This window comes from Hippopotamus amphibius, chromosome 3 (assembly GCF_030028045.1).
Source record: "Hippopotamus amphibius kiboko isolate mHipAmp2 chromosome 3, mHipAmp2.hap2, whole genome shotgun sequence".
Classification (NCBI taxonomy): domain Eukaryota; kingdom Metazoa; phylum Chordata; class Mammalia; order Artiodactyla; family Hippopotamidae; genus Hippopotamus; species Hippopotamus amphibius.
This window is the reverse complement of record NC_080188.1, coordinates 81,248,319-81,274,415: the sequence shown is the minus strand read 5'-3', so window position 1 is coordinate 81,274,415 and position 26,097 is coordinate 81,248,319. Positions and strand designations below refer to the sequence as shown.

At 32.7% G+C, this 26,097-nt stretch overlaps 1 protein-coding gene across 6 annotated transcripts in view; it reads left to right on the top strand.

The window, feature by feature from the left end:
- Window positions 1–26,097, top strand: part of LRBA (LPS responsive beige-like anchor protein) — a 687,888-nt gene that overhangs the window by 289,387 nt on the left and 372,404 nt on the right. For all 6 annotated transcript variants that reach the window (XM_057725704.1, XM_057725703.1, XM_057725702.1 and 3 more), the window contains one exon: window positions 24,532–24,698. In XM_057725704.1, coding sequence (XP_057581687.1) covers window positions 24,532–24,698 — 167 coding nt within the window. The remainder of the gene's footprint in view (window positions 1–24,531; window positions 24,699–26,097) is intronic.

Sequence of the window (26,097 nt, the reverse complement as noted above, 5' to 3'; positions counted from 1 at the left end):
TATTTTATTATTAGTTATTGTGAATCTCTGACTATGCCTAATTTGTAAATTAAACTTTATCATAGGTATGTATGTTTAGGAAAAACATAGGACATACAGAGTTTGGTGCTATCCACAGTGTCAGGCATCCACTGGTGCAGGGAGTGAGGTCTTGGAATATACCCCATGGCTAAGGGGGGTCGACTGTAGATGGTCCTGTTCCCAAAACTGAATTTAATATGTGAAATATAGAATAATTATTTGGAAATTACTTCAGGTGTCATCATTTAATTTACTGCTATTGCCACTTTATGAAAAGGCATGTGTTTTTCTTGAAAAATCCAGGGAAGTTTGTTACTCTAACTGTAAATTATTGTTAAAACTAAATAATAAAGAAATCGCTTCCTTTATGGAACTAATATTGTTACACCATATATTTAAAAGAATAGGTTTTATTTGAAATTAAAGTAACCGCAAAAATAAGTTATAAAAATAAGTGCTTACATTTTGGATTATAAAATAAATTGACCTTAAAATATCATGAACAGTACGTGATCCTTCTGCACATGAATTAAGTAACACATAAACCGTTCAGATGTGTCCACTGATCTTGTGTTTGTATGTTTTGACCATGTCTACTTGGTATACATATTTCTTAATATTTACTGTCAATATCTATACTTATCTCATTGTAGATCGTAAACAAACAGTTCTCAAACTGGCGTCCAAAACATGGATCATTTATACTTGAAAAGCACTGGTGTGAACTGTCATACTGGCTCACAAATTACTTGAATGTCTTTGTCAAGGGCATGCTCATCTCATCTTCACCAGTAGCAACAAATGATTAAACTTCATTTCACATGTACCTGTAGACCTTTCTGTTCCTCTTGTATCTTTAGTTTTATAGGAGGAAATGTTTAATAATTGTATTTATTGATTTAAGTGGTTCTGTTTCACCTTTAGCATTGTAAAGCCGTTTAACTTCTCTATAATTTCATTAACTGGAAAAAGATATATTCAGAACCTGAGTTTTATAGTGTTAGGAGTTCACCTGTGGTAACTCAGGGGTTGCTGGGATCAGGGGTAGGTCACATGATTTTTTCCATAATACATTCTTGGTCTTCCAAGTAACATTTTTATGGTGAAAAGAATGCTGCTGAAAGAGAAAGCTTGAAAAACAGTTTATTGGACTTTTAAACTTGTTATTTCATTTTGGGGGCTGCTTTACTGAGCTCCGATGATGCTCTTAATAGGAAAAATTGTGAGTAACATTCGCTCTTGAAAGTAGGACAGCAAAATGTAATGTGCTAATTTTTTCTCCATCTGTATAGCAAGTAGTGCTCTTTACATGCAGTGACTGATGAACTAAAAAGTCATTGATTATAGTTCTTTATAGAATTGATTATCATTGCATCAATAAAATGTCATTATTGTATTGTATAGAACTGTTATATTGTGTGAGTTGTCTTTGAAGATTTTTCTAAGTTGTAATTTTTTTGTGTATTTTCCCCAGATAGTCTATATGAAGTAGTATTTGATAAAGAACCAGTCTTACTTCTGTTTGTTAAGTTAGGAATTTTTTTTCACCTTGCCACTTTATAGCTTGGTAATACACTTTGAGGCTTTTTATGTATGTTGCTATTTTTTCTGCTATGTATGTCTTGCCCAGAAGAATTGTCCTCGTAAGCATATTTTTTGGCAGTAAATATTTTGCTATATGCAAGAACTTTTTTGATGCCTTATTCTTGCCCATCAATGTGAAATTTAGTTCTCAGATGGCAGTTAAGAGATTTTCTAAAGAAGGAGCATAAACATTACTTCTTAAGAAAAAATTATAAACTTTTACCTTAAATTAGATTTTGATTAGAAAAATCTTTGGTGGTCCTGTGGACTTTTAGGTTTTTTTAAGCTCTAACAATTTTAGGTTTTTTAAACTCTAACAATTGTGATTATATTTTATTTTATTCCTATAGAATAATCAGCATGTTAGCGTATGTGGACTGTTTTAAGTACTTTGGAATTCATAGCTATTGTTCTTAAAGAATTACCTACATTGCCTGCCACTTTCGGATGGGGATAATTACATCAATGTTAATGGTAGCTATGATTTATTGAATGTTTATTATCTATCAGGCATTATTCTAAGCACTTTTTCATACCATAATTCATTTATTTCTCACAATAACCTAACAAGCTAGATGGTCATTTTTTATTATCCCCATTTTACACTTGAGAATGACAAAGTTGTTAATAAGTTGCACAGTAGATTTCAACTCTAATCTCCAAGTTCTGGTCTTCTGACTACTAGTATATTACGTCTCCTTAAGTTGCACAAAATAAGATGAATGAGAAGATTATTTCACTTCTTAAATTATAAGAAACAGATTAGGTAAGATGTCATTGTAGCATGATGTACGTTGTTAATGTGTACGTTTATAAAGCTTGTAAACATAGATGGGTAAACTTTCACTTTAGTTCAGAAGAGACCTGTTGATGACACTGAGCAAGTTAAAGATCCTCTATTGCTGTTATCACATCTGTTCATATATTTGTTATGTTGCACAAATAATTTTTACTTTGACACATTGAGGTCCAAAATACCATTACTCTAGTAGTGTTTAATAGTGTAAGTTATGTAGAAATGTGTTTAAAAATAGTTTTTGCAAGTGCTGGATGAAAGTGAAGTACATATTTAGTTACTTTTCTTACATACTCTCTTAAAGATAGTGAATCTTACTAAACATGACATTTTACTTTTACATACCTGAGAATGCTGTTTTTAGTGCAACTCTTAAAGTTACATTGTGATTGAAAAATGTAACTTCTGGTAGGATTTGACTTTCTATTTTTGGTGTGTCTACTATGTTATAAATGAAAGCTATGATTTAACCACCAATAGGCCTCTTTGTGGATCTAAATGTATTATGACTGACTTCTAGTTAGTAGGATGTTCAGTAAGTCAATTTTCTTCTCATTGGGATTTATACTAAAGCACTAAAATCTTTTTGATATAGCTCTTCCTTTAAGCCAGAACTTATATATGAGAAGGCTACTTGAAATTAGTGGTGCACTCTTGTGTTCATGAAGTCACACTTTTGGGAGATGTTTTGTTCTCAATCTTAGGCTAGTACTATAAACTTAGCCTCAGTAATAGTATGTGTTAGCCAGCTGAGCTAACGCATTGAATTAGGCAGAGACTTAAAAGAGTTTAGCTCTAAATAAACAAGGGCCTCTTTTTCTCCTAACTAATGAGTCTACATCTTCCCTCACATTATTGATACATGAAGATAGGATGCTGTAGAAAGTAAAACACTCCTTCTTCAATGCCTTATTAGGGTCAGAGTAATTCACATGTAGGTGACACATAAAACTATCTAATTGTCTGAAAAAGAGAAAATTAGGAAATGAGGTAAATCTTTTTGGCTCGTGTTTACTACCTGTTATCAAGAAGTAGGCTAGAATATATGCCTTTTCTGTGAATAGGTAATGGTCTTAGTGTATAATTTTATGTTTCATAACTTTAAAACGGTAATTATTTTATTTTTTCTTACCCAGTATTTCTGAAGACCTTCTTCCCCATTTTCTTAGCACACATTTATTATCTCCAGCTTCCTGATTTTTATCTTAAATTCTGATTTCTCTTCTGAGCCTTAGACCTATATAGTATAGACCTATATCTACTCCTCACCTCCACTTGAAATTTCTTATAAGCAGCCCCACTTTTGGGGGAAGAATTTCCAGAATTCTCTGCTGTCCTCTGTTCCTCCGTTTTTACCCATCTGTGTAAATATCAACTATTTACTTACTTGCTCACACAAGTCATCATCACCCATTTTTTCCCCCTTATACCACATTTGGTATCTGTCATCAAGTTCTGCTTATTTTATCTCTTAAATAGAATATACCTGCTATCAATATTGTTAGGTCTTAACCATCACATCTCTAGTCCATAAACCTGAAATAATCTTATTGGGTCTTTTCCCCTCACTGATGTCTCCTTCACTTTCCACAGAATAGCCAGAGTAGTCCTTCTGAAACACTAGTTTCAAAATGTTGATGCTGGTCATGCATAAAACCATCCAGTGCCTTCCTGTGTTAAGAGTAAACCTACAATCATCAATACGATCCACAGAACCCATTGTAACGTGGCCCCTGCTTACATTGCCACCTCACATCAAGTGCTGTGCTCCTTTTACCTTACGGTCTAGTCACAGTACCCTTTCGTTTATCCTGACTTCTACTCACCTTTCAGATCTACCTTTAAATGTCACTTTTATACAAAAGCCTTCCCTGCTCTTCTCCTTCACCGGTCTTCTACCTTCACCAGTCATTCGATGTAAATCTTAAGCTACATCTTTCTGTCATAACCTCTCATAGCATTTACTAATGGTTTGTTATTATATATTTACATGTGTGGTTATTTTATTTCCTGCTCTTCTGTGTGCTTCATGAAGGGAAGAACTCTGTGTCTGTTCATCACGTATTCATAACTCCGTACACATAGTGAGTGCTCAGTAAATAATTGATCAATAAATGAATGTTAATTACAGCCTACATATTTGGTTTCTTTTTCTTTTTTTTTTCCTGATTAAAGGTGGAAATGCTGGTTCTTTATGGAAATAGAAAAGTTCAAATTCAATTAGAAGGGCCATGGCAGAACTGTATTCTGCCTGTTACCAGCAAGAGGGATAGGTTGTAATAGTGTCTCAAATTACCATGATTGGTGGCTTTCAAATTATAGCTTTGAATTCCTTCATCCAAAAAGTATTGATTGTGCTTGAAAAGAAGCAATAGGCAGGTTGAACCATAAAGTGCAGTTTAGCACATTTTATATTAAAAAATTTCAAGGAGCATTGTTGGCCATATTCTTTGTACTTCTCTCTGATGTTTAAAAGTAATGTAAATTTGAAACTGTGTTAACAGTGATGGGAGTTCCCTGGTGGTCTAGTGGTTAGGATTTGGTGCTTTCACTGTGGTGGCCCAGGTTCAGTCCCTGGTCGTGGAACTGAGATCTCACAAACTCCTCGCAATGGCCAAAAAACAACAACAACAACAACAACAGGCAGTTCCTATGACAGAAACATGGGGTGTTAGAAAACATATTCTGAATCTAGGCTCCACAACTTATTAGTTGGAAAGTATTGGGAAGAATTCCCTGAAGCTCTCTGGGGCTTAGTTTTCTTCCTATAAAGTGAATATAATAAAACCTTGTTATTGTGGAGAGTAAAATTTTATATTTTGTTTTTATGTCAAAATACATGTTTATTTTATATAAAATAATTTTATATTGATTTATAATGTGGGTTAAATGGTTATGTTTATTAACTATTTGAAGTTGGATTAGTTTATGTTCTGAATAATCTTGTGTTATGTATATTCCAAATTAAATTAAGAAACATAAATTTATAGGATTTCTGATATCATTGCCCTTTAAGTTTTTTTTTTTCATTTCTGTTATAAAATACTCATTTATAATACAGATAAGAAATACATTTCCGTGTAAGAACTAAGATATTTTGTTAATGCTTTTTTTGGAGAATGAATTTTCCAGCATTGTCTTTTTTAAAATATGCTCTACTAAAAGCTGTTCAAGGATGAAATAGTTGAAACAGTATTTGGTGTTATCATAAGTAGCCTCTGATTAATAGTATTTTTTATCTGAACTCCAGCTATTAGAGACAACTATAAATACAAATTGAAACTTAAGGTAATATACCAATTCTATACATCAATACTATTTTGTGTGTGTTTTTAAGAATGATTAATTAAGTCTTTTTTATTTAAGTCATGGAAACCATTTCAGCTGACTTTCTAAAATAACTGCAGACCATATATTTGTCTCATGATTTCTTCCATCACAGCATGAAGAAGTGAATTATTGAAAAGATAAAAATAAATTTGTTTGCTTTCTGTCAGAGTTCATATCCACAGCCAACCTTGATAGAAGACCAGAATGATTTAGACAAGTTTGCTTTGGAGATTCATAACATATGCTCGCTGGACAGAATTGAGTTATCTCTGCTCTGGAGAGTAAGTTATTGTAGCAGGAGCTGACAGAGATGAAGATAACTGAGGGAAATTCAATTACCTTTTAGTGTTTTCTTTCTAATAGGATTCTTAATGTGAAAAAGATCCTTAGATGATGCGCCCCTGTTACGTGTGAGATCTTCCTTGATACCTGTTTCCAGAATACCATGAACGTTCAGTTCCAGGCCGTCATTAAGCGTGAAATAGGTGGCTTACTGTTAAGAGTAGTTTTGATCCAAAAGGTCTGATTTTTACCTGATGTCATTAGTGATCTTTGTAATCATTGACTACCCTCTGTGGTTTTCTTCAACAAAATATATCTTATTTCATCTGAGTTTATTATTTAATATGTTGGGAGGTTGTTTTTTTCCCTCTTCAAGTGACCTTTCTGGAAGAATCTTGTAGCTTCTCAGTGTTGATATAATTGATATCTCTCTGTCTAATTACCATATGCTGAGGCTTGGCAACCTTATGTAAATGCTGTTAGAATTCTCAAGATTCCATTTTCACTTTGCTTGTCATTCTGCCAGACTTTTTGCTAATGGTGTCTTTACTTTCTTAACTCCCTTTTACTGTTCAGTGTCTTGCAGCCTGGCTTCTCTCCTTTCCTTTTCATCTACAATCCTTGAACAAAAATATTACAGATGTCCTCTTGATATGATCTAATTATATTACCTATTGATCTCTGCATCATTTGACATTGATAATCAGCCTTTCCATTTTAAAATTCTTTTTTTGCTTGAGTTTCTTACCAGTTGCTTTCCTAGTTAGCTTTTTACTTCTCATGGTTCTCTTGCTAGTTTCATTTCTATCTCCACTTCTTATTTCTTTACCAAAAGTGTAGGTCTTTCACAAGAATATCTCATTGGTAGTTTTAACTTTGTGCTTTTTAATACTTTCATGTAATGTCATCATTATATAAAACCTCTCTATAGATGACATTGCATGTTTTTAAATGTAAAATTTTTATATTTATTGTCTTCTCTAGCTAATTTAAATTTTAAAATTATGAGGAGGCACAGAGTAAAACATCCCTTTCTAATCTCCTCCTGGATGCTTTCCACCTCCTAACCTTTATAGGAAGCCATTGTTAGTTTCCTGTGAATCTTTTCAGAGTTTCTTTATGCACATATAGACAAATAGGAATGTATATTCTCATCCTCCTTTATTCAAATATTAACATATCTGTAATGTTCTAAACTTTGCTTTTTAAACTTAATATGATTTTTTGGAGTTTTTTTTACACTCCCGTTAGCAGCATATGAATGTCTGTTTCCTGATAGAGTGTGTTATCAAGGTTTTAGACTTTTGCCATTCTCATAGATTATGCATGAGAGTATGTAGTTTTCATTTGTGTTTCTCAGTGTAGTTTTAACATATATTTGTTTTTTATGAGTAAGCCTTTTCTTTTCCTCTTTCTAAAAAATATCCTTGTTTGTTTTTCTGGGTGTTCTTCTTTTCTTACTGATTTGTAGAAGTTCTGCATGTATTAAGGATTAACTCTGATATATAAGTATTTTTGCAAGTTTGTTGACTTACGTATGGGGAATTTTTGCTGTCCTGCAGAAGTTTTTTACACAGTGTTTTTGTTGTTTTGAATTTATGAATGTTTTCTTTTATGACCTGATTTTTTTGATTGATAGTTGGAAAGGTTTTCTACACGTATAGATTATAAAGGAATTTCTCCATATTTCTTCTAGTATTTCTACAGTTTTATTTTCTTATGTTTCAATATTTCATTTATTTGTAACTTATCTTTGGATGAACTGTGATATGAATCTTTTATTTTATAAGACAATATAATTTTCTCTGTATCATCTACTACATAGCCCAAATTTTCTCCCTTGATTTGAGATGCCATTGTTATCAAATACCGAATGCCTATATATTTTAGGGTCTGTTTTTTTAAAATCTATATTTCCCTGCTAGTCTCTGTGATTTCATGTATTGGTATTAATTTTTATTTAAATTATTTAGGCTTTATAATGCATTTTAATACTAGTAGGGCTATGCAGTTCCTTCCCTTCATTGACTTTTAAAAATATATAACTTTTTAAGAATTGCTGTGGCTAGTGTCTTGTTTAGCTAATGATGTTAGATTCTGCTTGTCTGGTTCAAAAAACTATTTTCATTTGATTCGCTTAAGATTTTTAGGTTTATAATCATTTCATGTGCAGATATTGATAGATTTTCCTTATTTCCAATTTTTATTCTTCCAGTTGCTTTTTATCTAAATGAATTGGCTTATTCAATTATTATTATTATTATTGAATAATAATAATTATTGGCTGCCATATTCTGTTTACTGATGTTTTATTTGTTATTTTACCATTCTACTGTCTATGAGTTCAACTTTTTTTATTTTTAGATTCCACGTAAAAGTGAAAATATTAATTTCATCCTGTTTTGTCGAATTTTTTCTTCTCAGTGAAAAATTTATCCAATTTTGTCATCCTTAAGTGAAGTAGTAGGGTTGCTAGTATGCTTTTTATATATTAGATATCCATGGATTGATGCCATTTTAACATAATAATAGTCCAAATTAATGCTTATCGGGTTATACAAGTTATACTCTTTCACTTTACACAGTTATAAATAATCTAAATTCATAGATTTCTGTGGTGATACTTAAACTTAATTTGTGATTAATTTTATTATAGTTGTATAACTATGAGTTTATGAAATGCTTCTACTTATGTATAAGCCAGATAATCCAAATCTATTTTTTATTTTTATTGATTTGTTTAGATTATTATGGAAATAAAAACAACTCTCAGAAAAGTGTCATTTAAAAGAAAAATTCAGATATATCTTAGAAGGTTGACCTGGGAAACCCTGACGTAAGAAAAAATTTTGTTTAGATCAAAGGTTCTTTTTTTTTTTTTAAGGTTTATTATTTATTTTTTAAAAAATTTATCCATTTTTGGCTGCATTGGGTCTTCATTGTTGCGTGTGGGCTTTCTCTAGTTGTGGTGAGTGGGGGTACTCTTCGTTGCAGTGTGCAGGCTTCTCAATCCAGTGGCTTCTCTTACTTTGGAGCACGGGCTGTAGGCTTGCAGGCTTCAGTATTTGTGGCAGGCAGGCTCAGTAATTGTGGCACACAAGCTTAGTAGCTCCACGGCATGTGGGATCTTCCTGGATCGGGGATCGAATCTGTGTCCCCTGCATTGACAGGTGGATTCTTAACCACTGCACCACCGGGGCAGTCCAGGGGTTCTTTTTCTTAAATGCAAAAAAAAGTATTAATCTAGAGAATGCATATGAGAAAAAAAGAAAAAAACATAGAAGAGAAAAAAAATGTAGCAGTAAAAAATGAGGTACTTTTTCCCCTAGTATACTGCCAAGGTAATGGTTTGGCACATAACTTTTCAAACTTCTTCGTCTTCTTCTTATTTTAATTAATTAATTAATTAATTTTATTGGCTGTGTTGGGTCTTCATTGCTGCACACAAGCTTTCTCTAGTTGCGGTGAGCAGGGGCTACTCTTCATTGTGGTGTGTGGGCTCCTTATTGTGGTGTCTTCTTGGTGGGGAGCATGGGCCCTAGGCACATGGGCTTCAGTAGTTGTGGCACATGGGCTCAATAGTTGTGGCTCATGGGTTCTAGAGCACAGGCTCAATAGTTGTGGCGCACGGACTTAGTTGCTCTTTGGCATGTGGGATCTTCCTGGAACAGGGATCGAACCCGTGTCCCCTACATTGGCAGGCAGATTCTTAACCACTGCACCACCTAGGAAGTCCCCAGACTTTTTTTTATTATTAATGTATACTTTACGTATATACATTTCACACATAATATATATTTAACAAAAAATGAATTATATTAATGTAAAACGTTATATGTTTTGAGTCAGTAGTTCTTTTATTTTTATTTGCTTATAGACTCTTAATCTAATCTTGTGATATTTATAGAAATATAACCATGAAATTTTACATGTAATTTTTGTTTGGAGGTTTATAGATTCTGTCTTGAGAGTATCTTGTGTAAGTCTGTGTTGTTTGCATATATCACTTCTCTTACAGCAGTCATGTAGGGGAAATAGAGGCTAACCTTTCACTGATACCTCTCTTTGTTATGGATATTTTCAAATTCTGGATTAGATTATTCTTACTAGAGACTTTGTGTGAGTTACTTGTATCTTTTAAGAATGTTTCAAAATTTATTTGTCTACTGAGGGAAACAAACTTTAGCTATTCACTCCTTTATAATAGGATCTGTTTATTTTCATTTCAGTACCTAATATAGGCTTGGAACATAGGAAGTTCTCAGTAAAATATTGTTAAATTAATGAAAGTATCAGCTAATACAAGGTAGAATATAGGGTTAAAGAAGGTTTTCATATCGAGCTAACAAAAATTTGAGGATTCAATCTTTCCATGTGAGATCTTAGATTCTTTTAGTTTAAGGAAATATTCTGTTCATATCCTGGTAGAAGAATAAAGAAAAGTAGTAATCATTATGCTCCCTTGTATTTCTTATTAGATTGCCAGTGTTTTTCTCCCCCTCTCCCAGCTTTATTGAGGAATGATTGACAAGTAAATATTGTATATACTTTAGTGCACAACATGATATTTTCATATTTACACAATGTACACAGTGCATACATTGTGAAATGGTTATCACAATCGAGCAAATTAATGTATTCCATCACTTCCCACAATTTTTTTTGGGTATGTGGTCAACCACATGAGATCTATTCTCAGCAAATTTCAAGTCACAACATATTCTTAACTATTGTCACCGTGCTGTACATTAGATATCCAGAATTTACTAATCTCTGAACTTAAATTCTGTACCCTTTGATCAATATCTTCTCATTTCTCCCTTCCCTTAGCCTTTAGCTTTTACGATTCTGCTCTCTTACTATGAATTCAACTTTTTTGTTTTTAGATTCCACATATAAGGGAAATCGTGCAGTATTTAACTTTTTGTGTGTGGTTTATCTCAGCCTGCCGTCCTCCAGGTTCATCTAGGTCATCACAAATGGCAAGATTTCCCTTTTTTGAGGCTGAATAACATTCCAGTATATATATATATACCACATTTTCTTTATCAATCTGTCTGTCAGTGGATACTTAGGATATTTCCATATTTTGGCTGTTTTTAATAATTCTGCAAGGAATTTGGGAGTGCAGGTATCTATTTGAGATAGTGAGTTATTTCCTTTGGTTATAAAGAAGTACATTGCTGGATCTCATGGTAGCTCTATGTTTAAATTTTTGAGAAACCTCCCATACTGTTTTACATAGTGGCTGCACCAATTTACGTTCCTACTAACAGTGCGCATGGCTTTCCTTTCCTGTATATCCTCTCCAACACTTGATATTGCTTGTGTTGTATTACAGTATCACTTATGTAATAATCTCTAAATTTCCTTTAATTCACTTTTGTAGAAAATTTTTGAAACTAAAACCATAATGTGTTTTCCGTTTATTTTTCTCTTTCTTGTGACTTTATATATTTGTTCTTACCTGCATGTAAAGTTGGTAGAGTGCAAACTAAGTTTGAGCTATTTAAAGATTAGTTGAATGACAAACTTTTTTCATCTTTGTCCACTTCTTTGTTTTATATTCCTGTTATTTAATTGAGTTCCGCATTTTGTCTTTCAGTTAGTGGTTGAAATACAAGGCAAATGAAATATAATGATACTGTGCTTTTTCTTACTAATTTGTAAAGTAAACATAATTTTGACAGTGCAAAGTATTTTCAAGTGAACCTCCCAAATTTTGCTTTCCTATTTGTCTTCTTCATTCTTTTTCCTCTTTTATTTGATCCTTTCTTATTTATTCCCTTATACTTTTTACTCCTATTTGAACATCTCATCTTAAAAAGTAACTGAGAGAGTGGTGAATCAAAGTTAATGATAACTTTTAGTAGCTAAGGGTGGTACCATTCTGTTTCCCATGGTGGTTCTACATTGGCAATTAATGCATCCCATTGTCTTTGCCACATTTCTTTCTTGAGGTATACTTTACATAATCAATTTTATCATTTCCTGAAGAGATGGCTGATTAACAGATCTTGAGTCATCATAGCTTAATAGCAAAGCAGTAGAATGGCAGTTCTCGTCCCAGCTTTGATATTTATTTACTTGCATTATGGTTTTGGACATCTTTCTTAACCTCTTTTTATATATTTCTTCATCTCTAGAGGAGAAACAGGGAGATGGTAAGCTTGGCAATATACATATTTTTTAATTGTAGTGTTTGTCATTATTTACGTTAGATAAAAGTAATGTTGATAAATAATCTTGAGAGTGATGAAATACTGTCTTTGTTAAGTAAAGAGGTATTATAAATCCTTTTAAATGTCCAGATCACTTTAGGTTGAGCACCCAGCCAGTGAGACCACATGATTACCATGGTGCAGCTTCACATACCTCTGACTTTCCAGTCAGATAACCTTGTGCATTAATCTTGGCTGTGTCATTTACTAGCTATGTGAGCTAGGACATTATTGCCTCATGTTAAAGTCAGGATAATAATGGTGCATACCTATTGTAATTTTGTGAAGAGCAAATGGGATGTGATATATGTAAAGTGCCTGTTACTGTGAGTCCATATTAAATGTTTAATGATGCAGCCATTATTGTTACTTTAAAAGGGAGTGTGTATATATATATATATATTTTATTCTAAGAAATCTCAGGGATTATCCGAGGAATGCTTACATGTCTCACGCTTTTTTTAGAAATAGTTACCACTGCCTTAGGGCCTTGATCCAGTCTATTGCTATGTCAGAACTCTGGAGGCTACCTCTTAACTGATATGCAAGTGGCTTTCCCAGGAAGTAGCTGTTTTTTCTTTATCCTGTTGCTCAAAACATGAACATAGGCTTTTCTTTTTCTCATTTGTATGCCTAACAATGATAGTAGGACATCACAGTGCAGAAAAGGAAAATACAACTCGTTATTGAATATTGCATCTCCTAATTCATAAGCCATGCTTTCGCATAGGAGGTTTTCTCTTGAATTTTCTTAACCTCTGTCTCTCTATCCCGGTTCCAGGAGCTTGTTCAGCTCCCCCACATAGAGAGCTCCTTTGACCACATTCCTCCTCTTTTTAGTCCAGGCCCACTTGCTTCCAGTGTTAGAATGAAAAGAATGTTGGTTCTTACTAAGTCCAGGGTTTGCCTTTTTCCTTCCTCTGGTTGATTAGCAATGAGAGCATCAAATTCCTTAAGGGAAATTCCCACCCCAGTTTATCATAAATGTTTTGGTATATCTTCCTTACCTGTACTCTGCAATCATAATATTTCTCAGTATATTTCCAAACTGTGTTGTATTCATTCTGGAATGCACTATTTTTAGAGATTCTTCTAGGATGTGTTTTAACTTGTCTCACTTTCTATTTTAGCTTCTTGATAATGGCCAGATTAAGAGCTAGACTCACAACATTTTCTGCTTTCAGTCTTCCGTGGGTAACTTTTGAATGGAAAATATACATATCTACACAGGGCACATGTTTACATGCACTTATTTTTAAAAATCATACTTTTTAGAATTATATGTGAAACTAAAGACCATTCTAAAGTAAAATGTTTCTGTCTTTGAAAACTATAAATGATGCTTCTCTAGCTTCAAAAACAGAGCTATATTACTGGGCACTCCAGTAAAGGCAGGAAGCTAGAAAAAAAGCAAAGGAACTATAGCGTAGGTAAAATCGAATTCATACCTATGAGCAGTGCTGATCAAATTAAACTCAAACTGAAAAATATGTTTTTCTTCATTATCTTCTCAGTCTATTCTGATAATATAAAATATATTCTGGATAGAGAACTAGATCTCTTACTGCTATTGAAAAATCTCTTCTAGGAAAAAGTCTGAATATACTCCTTACAGATAGATCAAGCCTGTGTTTAAGGTTTCAATTTGTGATATAGCCTAGTTATCTTAACAGTTCACCCGATCAGCTGTTTATCTGTTAAATGATTTATGAAAAACCTTTGAGGAATGACTTTTTAATGAAGGAAATGGGTAAAAATACATTAGGCACCCATGGAAGGTATAAACAAGCATGTATTGGTGTACTTAAAGAGAGAGAACTCTGGTAATGTCTTACTCTGTTATTCTTATCTTTACTTTTAAGAAAGGTTTTTATTTGGGTTGTTCTCTCTTTCTCTCTCTCTCTCTCTTTTTTTTTTTCCTCTTTATTTTGGTATACTTTATTTTGTCTATCTTAAATGAGCCCTTTCTTCTTGGTGAGCAGTTACTTAGCCTTTAATTCCTTTGTGAAACCCTCCCTGGTTCTGAATAGTTTTTTCTTGCTCTTTCCAAACACACCATGAATATTTTCCTTAGCAAGTATCTCTTATTCTAATTTTTTTTCTCCTGTATCTCTCAGCTACACTGAGATGGTGGAAGAGAGGGGCTATTTGCTATATACTTGGTTAACTTCATGACTGAGTCTACAGTAAGTGTTGTGTGTTAGCATATATGCCTGTCAGCATTCTAATTATTTCATGTCTCTTTAATTGGATCCTTATGAAAAGGTTATTACATTATATCCTTTTCCTATGAAGAAACTGAGGCGTGGAGAGTGGTAAATACTTTGCCTGACCATGAATGTGTCGGAGCCAAGATTTAAACTCAGGTCGTCTGGCTCTAGAGTCTGTTCTTAACCACAGTGTTAACTATGATTTTTTAAAGAATGAATTAATCACTCTTTGACTTACTGGTTTTTATGCTTGTTCTTGAACTACTTTTATTTGAAATTTAAGCATAAGCAGTAGTGTGTGTGTGTGTGTGTGTGTGTGTGTGTGTTTCTCCTTTTAGCCTAATACAAGTAAGACACCCTAGTTTTGTATGTTTTTGAGAGAATCTAATGGTTAGGTAGGTACGTTGTGTTAAAAAATTACAGAATTTGCTTAAAATATCCAGCTTTTGTGCAGATGAGCAAGAAGTAAAGTTTAAAAAATTGACTTGATTTCTCGCTCTCTCTCTGTGTATGTGTGTATATGTATTTGTGTATATAATTGTACAATTTTATGGGAAGATATATTTGTCTTGTATTATGATTTTTTAAAATATAATTGAGTTTAACCCCATCTATTTAAATTTCATGTTAATTTTATTGATCACAGATACTAACCACGTTTTACTTTATTTACCAAGCTAATGTATGATGTATGCAGGTGTTGTTAAAGAAGTCAGCTTCTCTTTATGGAAGTTGTTTTCCTATTTAGTTAAGAATTTTTGATTTTCATTGTTAACAAGTAACTTTAATGAAGTAATATAATATAAACAACGTTGTATGTGCATTTGACATAGAAGTGGAAACTGTAGCCCTGTTCTTAGTGTTAACTTGACTTTACAAATATGTAAAATCTTTTAAAACAAATTTTTTATTATCTAAAGTAAAATATTAGAACCTGTATTACTCCTCAAATATTTAAAAATACTGTTTGAAATCTGCAATTATAGAGATAAGAGCCCAACACATTGTATCCAGTCCATTAAAACAATAAGAAATGGAAGCGATACTTTGATAAGTGTTCTGCCTGTTTTAACCTTGAATGCTGTTATCAGGGGGGATGAGGCTATATCTGTTTCATTGGCTTAGACTTTTTCATGCTGAGAGAAATCAATACTTTGAGGCGTTGGATGACAGAGGAATCACTTTCAAATTAAAGGTGGCTGTCACACATTGTCATTGGTTGACTTTCGTTTGCTGTTGAGGTTTTTAAGCTTTCATTTTTCTAAGTCTTTTTCAGGAGTCTTTGTAAAATTCCCGTGGACAACTTTTTTTTTTTTAATGATTAGACTTTAAATCTTAGTTGAGATCAAGTACAAAGACCTCCAGAATTGAAGTATTGAAAAGCTTCTTAATTTGTTGTCCCTTAGGTGATTTCCCTCTTAAATGGTTTACAATCAGACAAGTAATTTATAGTGTGAGTGATTTTGAGGTAAATTGGGACATAAGGTAGTACTCTTAAAAGTGTTTACCAGAAGATACGTTTAGTTAACTAAAAATGTAATACTTTGTGTATAGCTGTGAAAAAGAATGAAGATAGAACTATATGTCATGACATTGCATGATATATAGTTTGATTCTGTTTACATGGGAACTTCACCTTACTATTAACAGTGACTACCCCTGTAGAGAGCAGTTAGCCAAACAGGGAGGAGGTGAAAGAGAGAACTTTCTTTTTGTTTCATATAAGGCATTACTTTTTTGAGTATAAGTTTCTTTTAAAAACTGAAACATAAAACTTGTAAAATGAGTAACATTTCAATTGCTTAATTAACATTAGATGTTACTAAATTAGGAGGAAGGGTTATATAATATTTAAAAGATTTTAGCTTTGAACTTTTTAACTGGAATTTATTTTTATTTCACAATATTATGCACACTTAATGAAAATTTGCTTTGTAATCTGTTTCTCATAAAATATACTGCAATTTAACTCTAGGAAAAAATGTACATTTAACATTAATTTACCTCTTTTTTTCCTGATGCTGAAAGAAAATGGTTGTGAGAAGCCTTTTACATTTATCTATCCAATCACAACCCCTTTTTGCTCCATTAAGCTAATGTTATTTTATGAAATGACTTGTTTCTGTTTTTTCTTTCAATACTTAAATTTTTTTTATCATTATAATTTCTTTTCCACTTTTTGAACTTTATCTAAATGGACTCAAAGTTGGTTTTGTCTGACATTTTTAGTTCAACATTAAGTTTGAGAGTTGCATTTGATTTGTTTTCCTATTTCATTTTCAGCACTGTATGGTATTCTGTCACATTAGCAGAGCAGTGATTTTTCATAATCTCTTCTGCCGTTGATTGGTAATTCAGTTGTTTTCAGTTTTTAACTGTTATGAACAATGCTGCTTTGAATATTCTGTCGTCTTTTGGCATACATGCTCATGTGTATCTGTAGGGTGAGCTCACTTGACTGTATTCATGTTTTCAGTTTTGATAGATACTACCACACTCTCTTGCAAAAGTGTGTACCACTGCCAACATCAGTGTATAGCTCTTCTCATTACTCCACATCTTCATCACCAATTGGTTACCACTTTTAATTTTAGCATTCTGGTAGTTGTGTAATGGGAACTCATTGTGTTTTATTTTGGATTTTATTTACAAATTCAACTGTACATCTTTTCTCCTGTTTGTTATGTATTATCTGTTTTTTATTGTACTTTTGTGAAATATCTGTTTGTCTTTTACCCACCTTCTTATTAGTTATGTCTTATTGGTTATCTATCTTATTGATTTATAGAGGGTATTTACCTACTTGGTATATGAGCTAAGTTTTTCAATAAGAATATTTTAACTACTATCTTCTCTGTTAGTGTCTTGCCTATTTATTTTTTAAAAAGTCTTAAATATACTTTATTGAATGAAGTATAGTTTGTATATAATAAAATACACCTATTTTAAGTATACAGTTTGATGAGTTTTGACAAGTGTATATGCCTTTGTAACTGTCATAAGATATGGAAAATTTCTGTCATTTCGGAGAATTCCCTTGTGATTCGTTGTGGTCAGTTCCTCTCCACATACACATACCCAACCCCAGGCAACTGCTCATCTGCTTTCTGTTAATATAGATAGTTTGGTGTGGTATATAGTTTCATATAGATGGGATTACATAATAGGTGCTCTGTGTGGATTGTTTTGGTCAGCATAAAGTTTTTGATATTAATCCACACTGTTGTGTGTGTGCCACTCTTTTGTTTCTTTTTATTGCTGAGCAGTATTACTTTGTTTATCCATTCATCTACAGATGGATATTGGGTTATTTCCAGTGTTTGGCTCTTACGATTAAAAGCACTATGGGCGTTTTCATACAAGATGTTTCTGTGGAAATGTGTTACCATTCATGTTGAAGAAATACTTAGGAGTGAAACTGCTAGGTGCTGTTGCAAGTTTATATTTAGGCTTACAGGAAACTGCCAAATTATTTTCTAAAGTAGTTGTGGATTTTATACTTCAGCTGGCTAATTGGTTGGTATGAGAGTTCCATTTGTTCCGCATCCTTGCCAGTGTTTAATATTGTCAGGCCCTATAATTTCAGCCCTTCTAGTGTGTATATAGTAATAGTGTACTGTGGTTTTTATTTGAATTTCCCTACTGACTAAGCATTTTTTCACATACTTATTAGTCATTTGTATATCTTGTGTAAAAACGTCTGTTCAAATCCTTTGTTTATGATTTTAAATTTGTCTTATTGCATTGTAGGAGTTATTTATATATCCTGTAAGGAAATCTTTTGTTAGTTATATGTATGGTGAATATTTTTTCTCATTGCCTTTTCTCTTGCATTTTCATTTTCTAAACGGTGCCTTTTAAAGAGCAGATTTTATAAATTTTGCTGAAGTCTAATTTGTCAGGTTTTTTTTGGTTATGATTTTCTTTTATGGCTTCCGGGCCAAGAAATTGAGTCTAAGTATTCTCTGCCTACCCCAAGTTCATCAGATTTTCTGCAACTTTTTTTTTTTTGTAGAAGTGCTGTAATGTTAACTTTTGCATCTACATCTTTGATTCATTTTGAATTAAACATTTTGTGTATGGTATGAAGTGAAGACAGATTTCTTTCTTTTCTTTCCTGTGTGAGCGGCCAGATGTTTCAGCACTAGTTGTTGAAAGATACTCTTTTTTCATCTAATAACCTATGCTCTCTTGATTTCTAATGTTGTAGTGTGATTCAAAGATTCACACAAAAGTATGATTCTACAATTTCATTTCTCTTTTGTAAAATTGTTTTGCTATTATTGTTTTCTTTTTTGTTCAGATATATTTTAGATTCAGCTTGTCAGTATCCATAAGAAAGCCTGCTAAATTTTTAATTAAGGTTGGGTTGAATCTATAAAATCAATTTAACTCAGAGAGTAGATATTTTTAAAATACTGAGTTTTTAAATCTATGAACATTGTATATATTCTCACTTATTTAGTCTTAATTTCTCTTAGCAATGTTTTATGGTTTTCATTATGTAGATTTGAATATGTTTTAATATATTGCTAAATATTTCATGTTTTTAATGCTATTGTTAATAGTATTTTAAAAAAATTTTTATTTTCCACTTTATTATTGCCAGCATGTAGAAATATAATTAACTTTGAGTACATTGACCTGTATCTAAGAAACTTGTCTAAGTTACTTAACCAAGTTCTAGTAGTTTTTCCTTAGAACCCTCAGGATTATAACTTACAGGAACATATCTCTTTCCCTTTCAAACTGTTATTTGTTTATTTATTTATTTATTTAACTTTGTACTGATTAGAATCTCTTTTATAATATTGAATAGAAGTCAGGAGAGAGGACATACCTATTTTATTTTCAGTTTTATTTGAGTGAGTTTTACTGATGCCCTTCCTAAGGTTTAGGAAGTCTCTTTCTATTCGTAGTTTGTAGAGTGTTTTGTTATTTAATTAATTTTCATGAAAGGGTTTTGAATGTTAGTTGCTTTTTAAAAAAATTGATTTAGGTGATACATTTTTCTCCTTTTTTTCTGTTTTATGGTGAATTATACTTATGGATATTTAAATATTAAATCAACTTTGCATTCCATGGATAAACTCTACTTCATCGTGATGTATGATCCATTTTATAAATAGTTGAGTGGTAGTCTTTTGTTGAGAGTTTTTGTGTTTAGTTATGCAAATTATATTAGTGTTTAGTTTTCTATTCCTTTAATGTAAAATTAGTTGCAGTGTATTCCTTAGCCTCTGTCATCTGAGTTTAATATTTGTATTATTTCTTAAATATTTAATATTTTCTAATATTAAATTGAAAGCTATAAATTTTACTTTAAATGATATTGTGACCAGTTCACACAAATTTTTCTAATTTTCCTTGTAATTTCATCTTTGATCCATATTTTGTTATTTGGAGATGAACTGTTTCGTTTCCAGTCATTTTGGAACTTTTCATATTTTCTTCCAATTTTATATTCAGCCAAAGAATCAAAAGGACCTCTCGATTTCTGTATCTCTTTCTCTGCATGAGTTCCTCTTCTCTAGTAGTTTGTCTTTCAAATTCCCATATTACTTTTCAATAGATATCTTTAAACTTATTTCACATGTAAAAGTTATAGGAGAAATACGTTTTCTGGCCCTTGAAAATGTCTTGAGGATATTTTGGGAGTAGTGTATAATCTGAGCGTATCTGGCATATAGGATGCATAGACAGGCATTAAAAGATAATATACCACATTACTGCATTATAAGAAGGCCATACACACACAGATCTAGCTAGTAAAATTTAGTTCTAATTGTTCAATATTTTAGGCAATCGTATTTTTTTGAGGACGGGGTATATAAATATATCTGTTTTATACAAAGTTAATTCTTCTATAAATAATTCTGGGACTGCTCATAGAAGGACAGTTAGAAGATTATTCCAAGAGCTGAGTTGTGAGCGAATAACGATCTTCATTAGGACAGTGATGAGAGTGGTTAAGAGGTTTTGCTAAAGTGAAATGATGGGGTACGAAGGGAGGGAAACTGAGAAGTCACAGATGACAGAAATAGAAAAGCTTTCCCTTTTCAGTGTAATAGCATATTTCAGGTAAAGATGATAGGTTCAGTTTTGTACATTTTTAATTTTAGGTGCTTATTGAATGATTGGAGACTATCCTACACATAGAAATGTGGGATCTGAATTTAGGAAAGCAGCTGAGTCAGATGTGAAAAACTTGACAGCTAGGTCTAGATGATATGGGAGTGGATAATATTGCCAAGGGACATATGACAAAGCCTTGAGAAAATGCCAGCATATTGGGAAATGATGAAGAAAACATCTGACCACCAAGAAAGGTGATTAGAGTGATGGCAGGAAAATAATAGAGAAATCTGCTTGATTTTAAGTTCACTCCTCTCTGAGCTTTCATACAAAGGACAAATAGTAAATTTAGGTAGAGACATAGAATCTGGCAGGAAAGACTAAATGTGGTATTGTCTTTATTTTTTTATTTACAGTTAAAGAGCCAGAACAGTTACTTGAATTATAAATGGTCAGTCTAAATAGTTTCTGTATTTTTGCCCTATAAGTAAATTTTTTTTAAGAACTAGGTTTATCTTAAATATTATAAATTATGTGCTAATACAGCTTAGATTTCTTTAGCAGTAATCAAATATATTTGAATTAGTAGATTCCCAGATGCTTATTTGTGTTTAAGATTCAGAGTTTTGGGGGTCATTGTTGTGATGTCATATTACTTAATTCATGTGTTGCTTAAAATAGGAAAACAGAAAAGTTGATGTAAAGTAAAATTGAATGGAAGTACTAGACCTGGCCCTTGATTTTATTGATAGATGGTACATTTTGGAGTCTCTTGGGGTACCTCCATTCAACCTTTAAACGCAAGCACACACACACAAATATATATACTCCTCCAATAAGTAACGTGTGTGTTCCTCATCTGTACTTGACTTTGAGTGATATGTCACACGTTGAATATGTTATTGGTTTTTAATAAGAATGTGTTCAAATTCTATTAAAAGATATTTTTAAGAGTAGATACAAATTCATTATATCTTTACAAAACATTTCTTATTTGGTTTCCTTTTATCATGTTTTAGGGTTAGATGTGACTCTAATGTTCCACAATGAGACAGAGATTGATAATCAGGAAAGAATAGCCCTTTAATGTGATTTATATCTATAGATTTTATGTCAGATATGAAAAGTTGCTGTTTAAATTGTAAAGAAGGATCCATTAAAGAACATTTTAAACCATTTTACTATTTAACTTACCTTGGACTCTTCTTTTTAGAATTACGCCTTTTTAAGCAAACTTTAGTTGCTTACCAAATGTTTGTAAAATATGATTTCATAAAGTTGAATTATTCTAATATTAATAAAATACAGAAATAACAGCTTTTTAAGTAGCACGTTTAATATGAAGGTATCTGGTGTTTCAGGGGAGTATAAAAGCCAGTTATTTTCTAATTTCCATCAATAATTTAAATTTCCTCTTATCAAGTAAGGTTAGACAAGGGCTGACTATGTATACAGTAGGGAATGTTGAAGGTATAAAAATTCTACAGATGTCTACCATTTTGTCCTATTGGTTTCAGTGTACAGTTGGGTTAGATGTGAAATAACCTATAGAGTGCTGCCTAGTTTTGGAATGAATCTCTGAAAATATCACATAGCAGTTGACAGTTTTGTTACAATGGAATAATTCCCTAGTTATCTTCACTTAAACTACTCCCCTTCAAGTATTTCTTAATCATATTTTCTTTCATTAGTTCAAATCATGCTTTTGACACACTGAACTGTCCTGTGGTTTCACTCAGTCTTTTATTTTTAATATACTATCTGGCATTTGCCTTTAATTTCTTATAAATTAATCTAGCTTCTAACATGATTTATTTTCTTTGTATCAGTGTTTAGGTAGAAGAAGTACTTTGCCTTTACCAGTGTACAAAAACTAACCTCTTAGAGGTTGGCCAAAATTTTCTAATTGTACAATTCGTAATTTTGCAGATGAGGACAGTTAGACCTAGCTAGGTAAAGTGAGTTAGTTGCCCAAGATTGGCAAGAGATACCACCAAGGATGATGCGTTAGTTTGGTTTTTGATTTGCTTCTCAATCTTATGTTTATTCATATGCATATATTATATACATTCATATGTATTATAATATGTATTATATAATATGTATGAAAGGAACTTAAGCATCTGCAAATTTTGGTATCCATGGGGGTCCTGGAACCTACCCCCTCTCCCCATAGCAAGGGATTACTGTACTTTTATTTCCATTTCCCTCCTCATAATCTGTAAGGAGTGAGGATTCTCCAGGGCAAAGGCTATCAAGGTAAATCAGCGTTTGATCCCTATAGCCTAGTGTTTTGCACATACTAAGAGATATTTGATTCCTTACGCATGTGCATAAACACCATATCAGTTGCATTGCTTGTGGTTTTAGGAACAGAAAACCCAATTCGTGCTGGCCTTCAGTGAATCAACAGGAGCTTACAGGTTCTTGTAAAAAGTCTTTAAAAAAAGGGGGGGGAGGGTCTCACAGAAAATCTAAAGGTAGGCTGGTCTTTGATTGATCCAGACATTCATGATTCCATTTGGAATTTATTTCTGTAATTCTCATAGCTCTGCTCTCTTTGTGTTCTGGCTTCATCCTCAGGCTCACTTCTCTCCTGGTATAGAAAGAGCTTTCAATACTGCTGGAATTATGTACTTCCTCTTTTACATCCTAAAAGGAAGGAATTATCCAACAAAACTTCTGACCTTTCCTCTTAATACACCAGTTAGATCACGTGCTGTTCCCTGAGTTTGTTAGGGTGGGTGTGATTATTACCTTCATTGGTTTAGAATAATTAGGCCTTCTCTTATTGCTGGGGCAGTGCTGGGGATAGTGTACAGCAACAATCTATCTAAACTGATACACAGTAGGAAAGGCAGGCATCTCACTGTGTATCACCTACATAAACTAGTCCTGTTTGTTCCAACCTGGAATTTTTGTTACTCATCATAGGTTGTGTATACATGTGAATGTATGTGTGAGCTTTCCTTTGGAGGTTAAGGGAAGGAGCCCAGTAGACTCTGTGACTAGAATTAAGTATCAGGTTACATGAATTGTTTTTAATGTAAACAATTAATTAGCTAGGTAGTATAGCATCAAAAACATGACACCACAAGTGTCTGAATTCCAAAAGAAAAGAAATAAGCATCTTGGAAACTCGTGATTGTGTTTTATCTGATTATTGCTGAAGAATCCTAAAATTTTTTGGCAAAATTGGTATCTAAGAAAGTACTTTTCAAGCTTTAATATATAAATCACCTGGGGATCTCATTAAAATCCAGATTTTTGACTTAGTAGGTGTGGAGTGGGACCTATAATTCTTCATTTTTAATAAGTTCCTAGGTGATTCTAATACTGGTGGTCCCTTTTGCATAGCTAGGGTTTAAAAGACCAAATTGGTTTTGTCATTTCCTAAAGGTGTTGAGAACTAGTTCAGTTTACTGTTGCAAGCCACCAGTGTCTCTTTTCTGGACCTCTACAGTAGCCTTATAACAGATCTCCTTCTTTTACCCTCTTGTCCCACTACAATCCATTCTCTAAATGGATCTGTAGGGATCATTTTAATATGTAAATCAATCACATCACTCCCCTGATTAACCTACTGGTATCCCTTTGCATTAGAATAAAATCTAAACTCCATACACAGTACTAAATGATGCAGCCCCTGCCTACCTCTCCACACTTATTTCATTCCATTCTTCCCTTCATTCACTTTGCTTGAGTGCTTTGCAGCCGCCCTTCATGTGGATCCTGCATCTTCACATGACTGGCTTCTCTTTATTCAGGTCTCTGCTTGAATATTAACCACTTCTGAGTATATCTTATGAATGACTTCAGAGAAATGAATTCTTGGGGGATTGTTGTGCTGAGATAGTAGATCACCAACTCTGTCAGTTCAGTCAGTGAGCAATGTAAAAGTCACTTTAAATTTTTGGTGGTTCAGTTCTTATTAGAGGTTATTTCATAATGCATTTAATGTTTTTCCCCATATTTTTATAGTATTAATAGATGTTTCTTTTTCCTATCCAAGTCACTGTGTGCCCAGTATTCAGCAGACAAACGAGAAGATGAGAAGATGTGTGATCATTTGATAAGAGCAGCTAAATATCGAGACCATGTGACAGCAACTCAGCTAATCCAGAAAATTATCAACATTCTCACAGACAAGCATGGAGCCTGGGGAAATTCTGCTGTAAGGTAAAGGGATACCTTTAGGATTTGGCCACTGATTTTCTATAGAAGGCCTAGGTTTAGATAAATGGCTTTGGATATGATCAAGGCCAGATGAAGAACAGAGTAATTCAATCTTGTATTTTATCTTCTACTGTGAATTTAAAGCAAAAGGGAAGGAGAAAATCAGTGTAGGTATAGTTATGGATTATTGTGGATATCTCAGTTTCCTTCAACTACTTCTAAAAGAATAGTTGCTCATATGTTTATTCATTTGGAAGTGAACTATTAAGGGAAGCAGTTAGTGTAAACTATTCTACTGGCTGCACTTATATCTGAATTTATACAAGTACAATATTTTAAGAATCTATTCCCTATTTTACACTTTTGAGTTTTTAACACATAATTTTGAAAAGATAATAATATGTGTTGCTTTCTTGAATTTTGTTGCAAGTTACAGGGCTATGATGAAAAAAATACCGTCTTTAAAATTTTATTTACTATATCTACCTCCTTTTAAGATTACTTTACTGAACATGCAATTTCTTATTCTAATTTTAGAAACAAAATATTTAAATTATTTTCTAGAACTAAGGAACTTAGATAAATCATAAAATTTAGTCTTTCTGGAATATTTTATTCTACAAGTCTTGGGAACATGTTTTGACTCATTTAAGTAATTCTAATGAAAAAGTTCTTTATTTTCCTCATTTCTGCATAACTTTTTCTGCAAGATAACAACAAAAGAAAATAGCAAATTACTTGTATGTTATATATAGGTGTAATTGGTTTCTGCTCGTGTTTTAAGCAATTCATATCTCTAGCAGACATCAAAGTCTAGTTTTAGAGATTTTTCAGTAAATAGAAAATGATTTTAGTTTTTTTTTAAGCTGAACTTTGAGTTGAAACCTATCTGATGGGATGTTTTTGTTTTGAGTACAAGTATTCACTAATGTATAGTAGATATATCTCATCATGCTTATTGTGTAGAATACTTAAAATGAATTACATTTCTGGACATATCATTTTTGGTGTTCAGAGGAAGGAATACAGTCAAGGTCTTGAAGGCAAAAGGACTGAGTAAAAGGAGAAACCGTGTTTGTTTGTTTGTTTGTTTTAATGCTATTCCAGCTGATCTCAGCTGCAAGCTTCGTCACGGGAATGACTTGAATTACTGGGTCAGTGCTCTTTCGTGCCTTATCTTGCAACATGTAAAAGCCTGTGGGTGCGTGTTTGGGGGAGACGGGTGTGGAAGGAGAGTTGTATTGAGGGTCCTAGGGTTTCAAGATACTTTAATGCAACAAATTTGTTATAGCCATTTTGATACCAGGTACTGAATAAATTAGGAGATTACTTTGATGTACAGTGCTTGGCACATACTGGGAACTCACTATGTGTTTGTTACTTTTTTTCGTTTTTTTAGGCT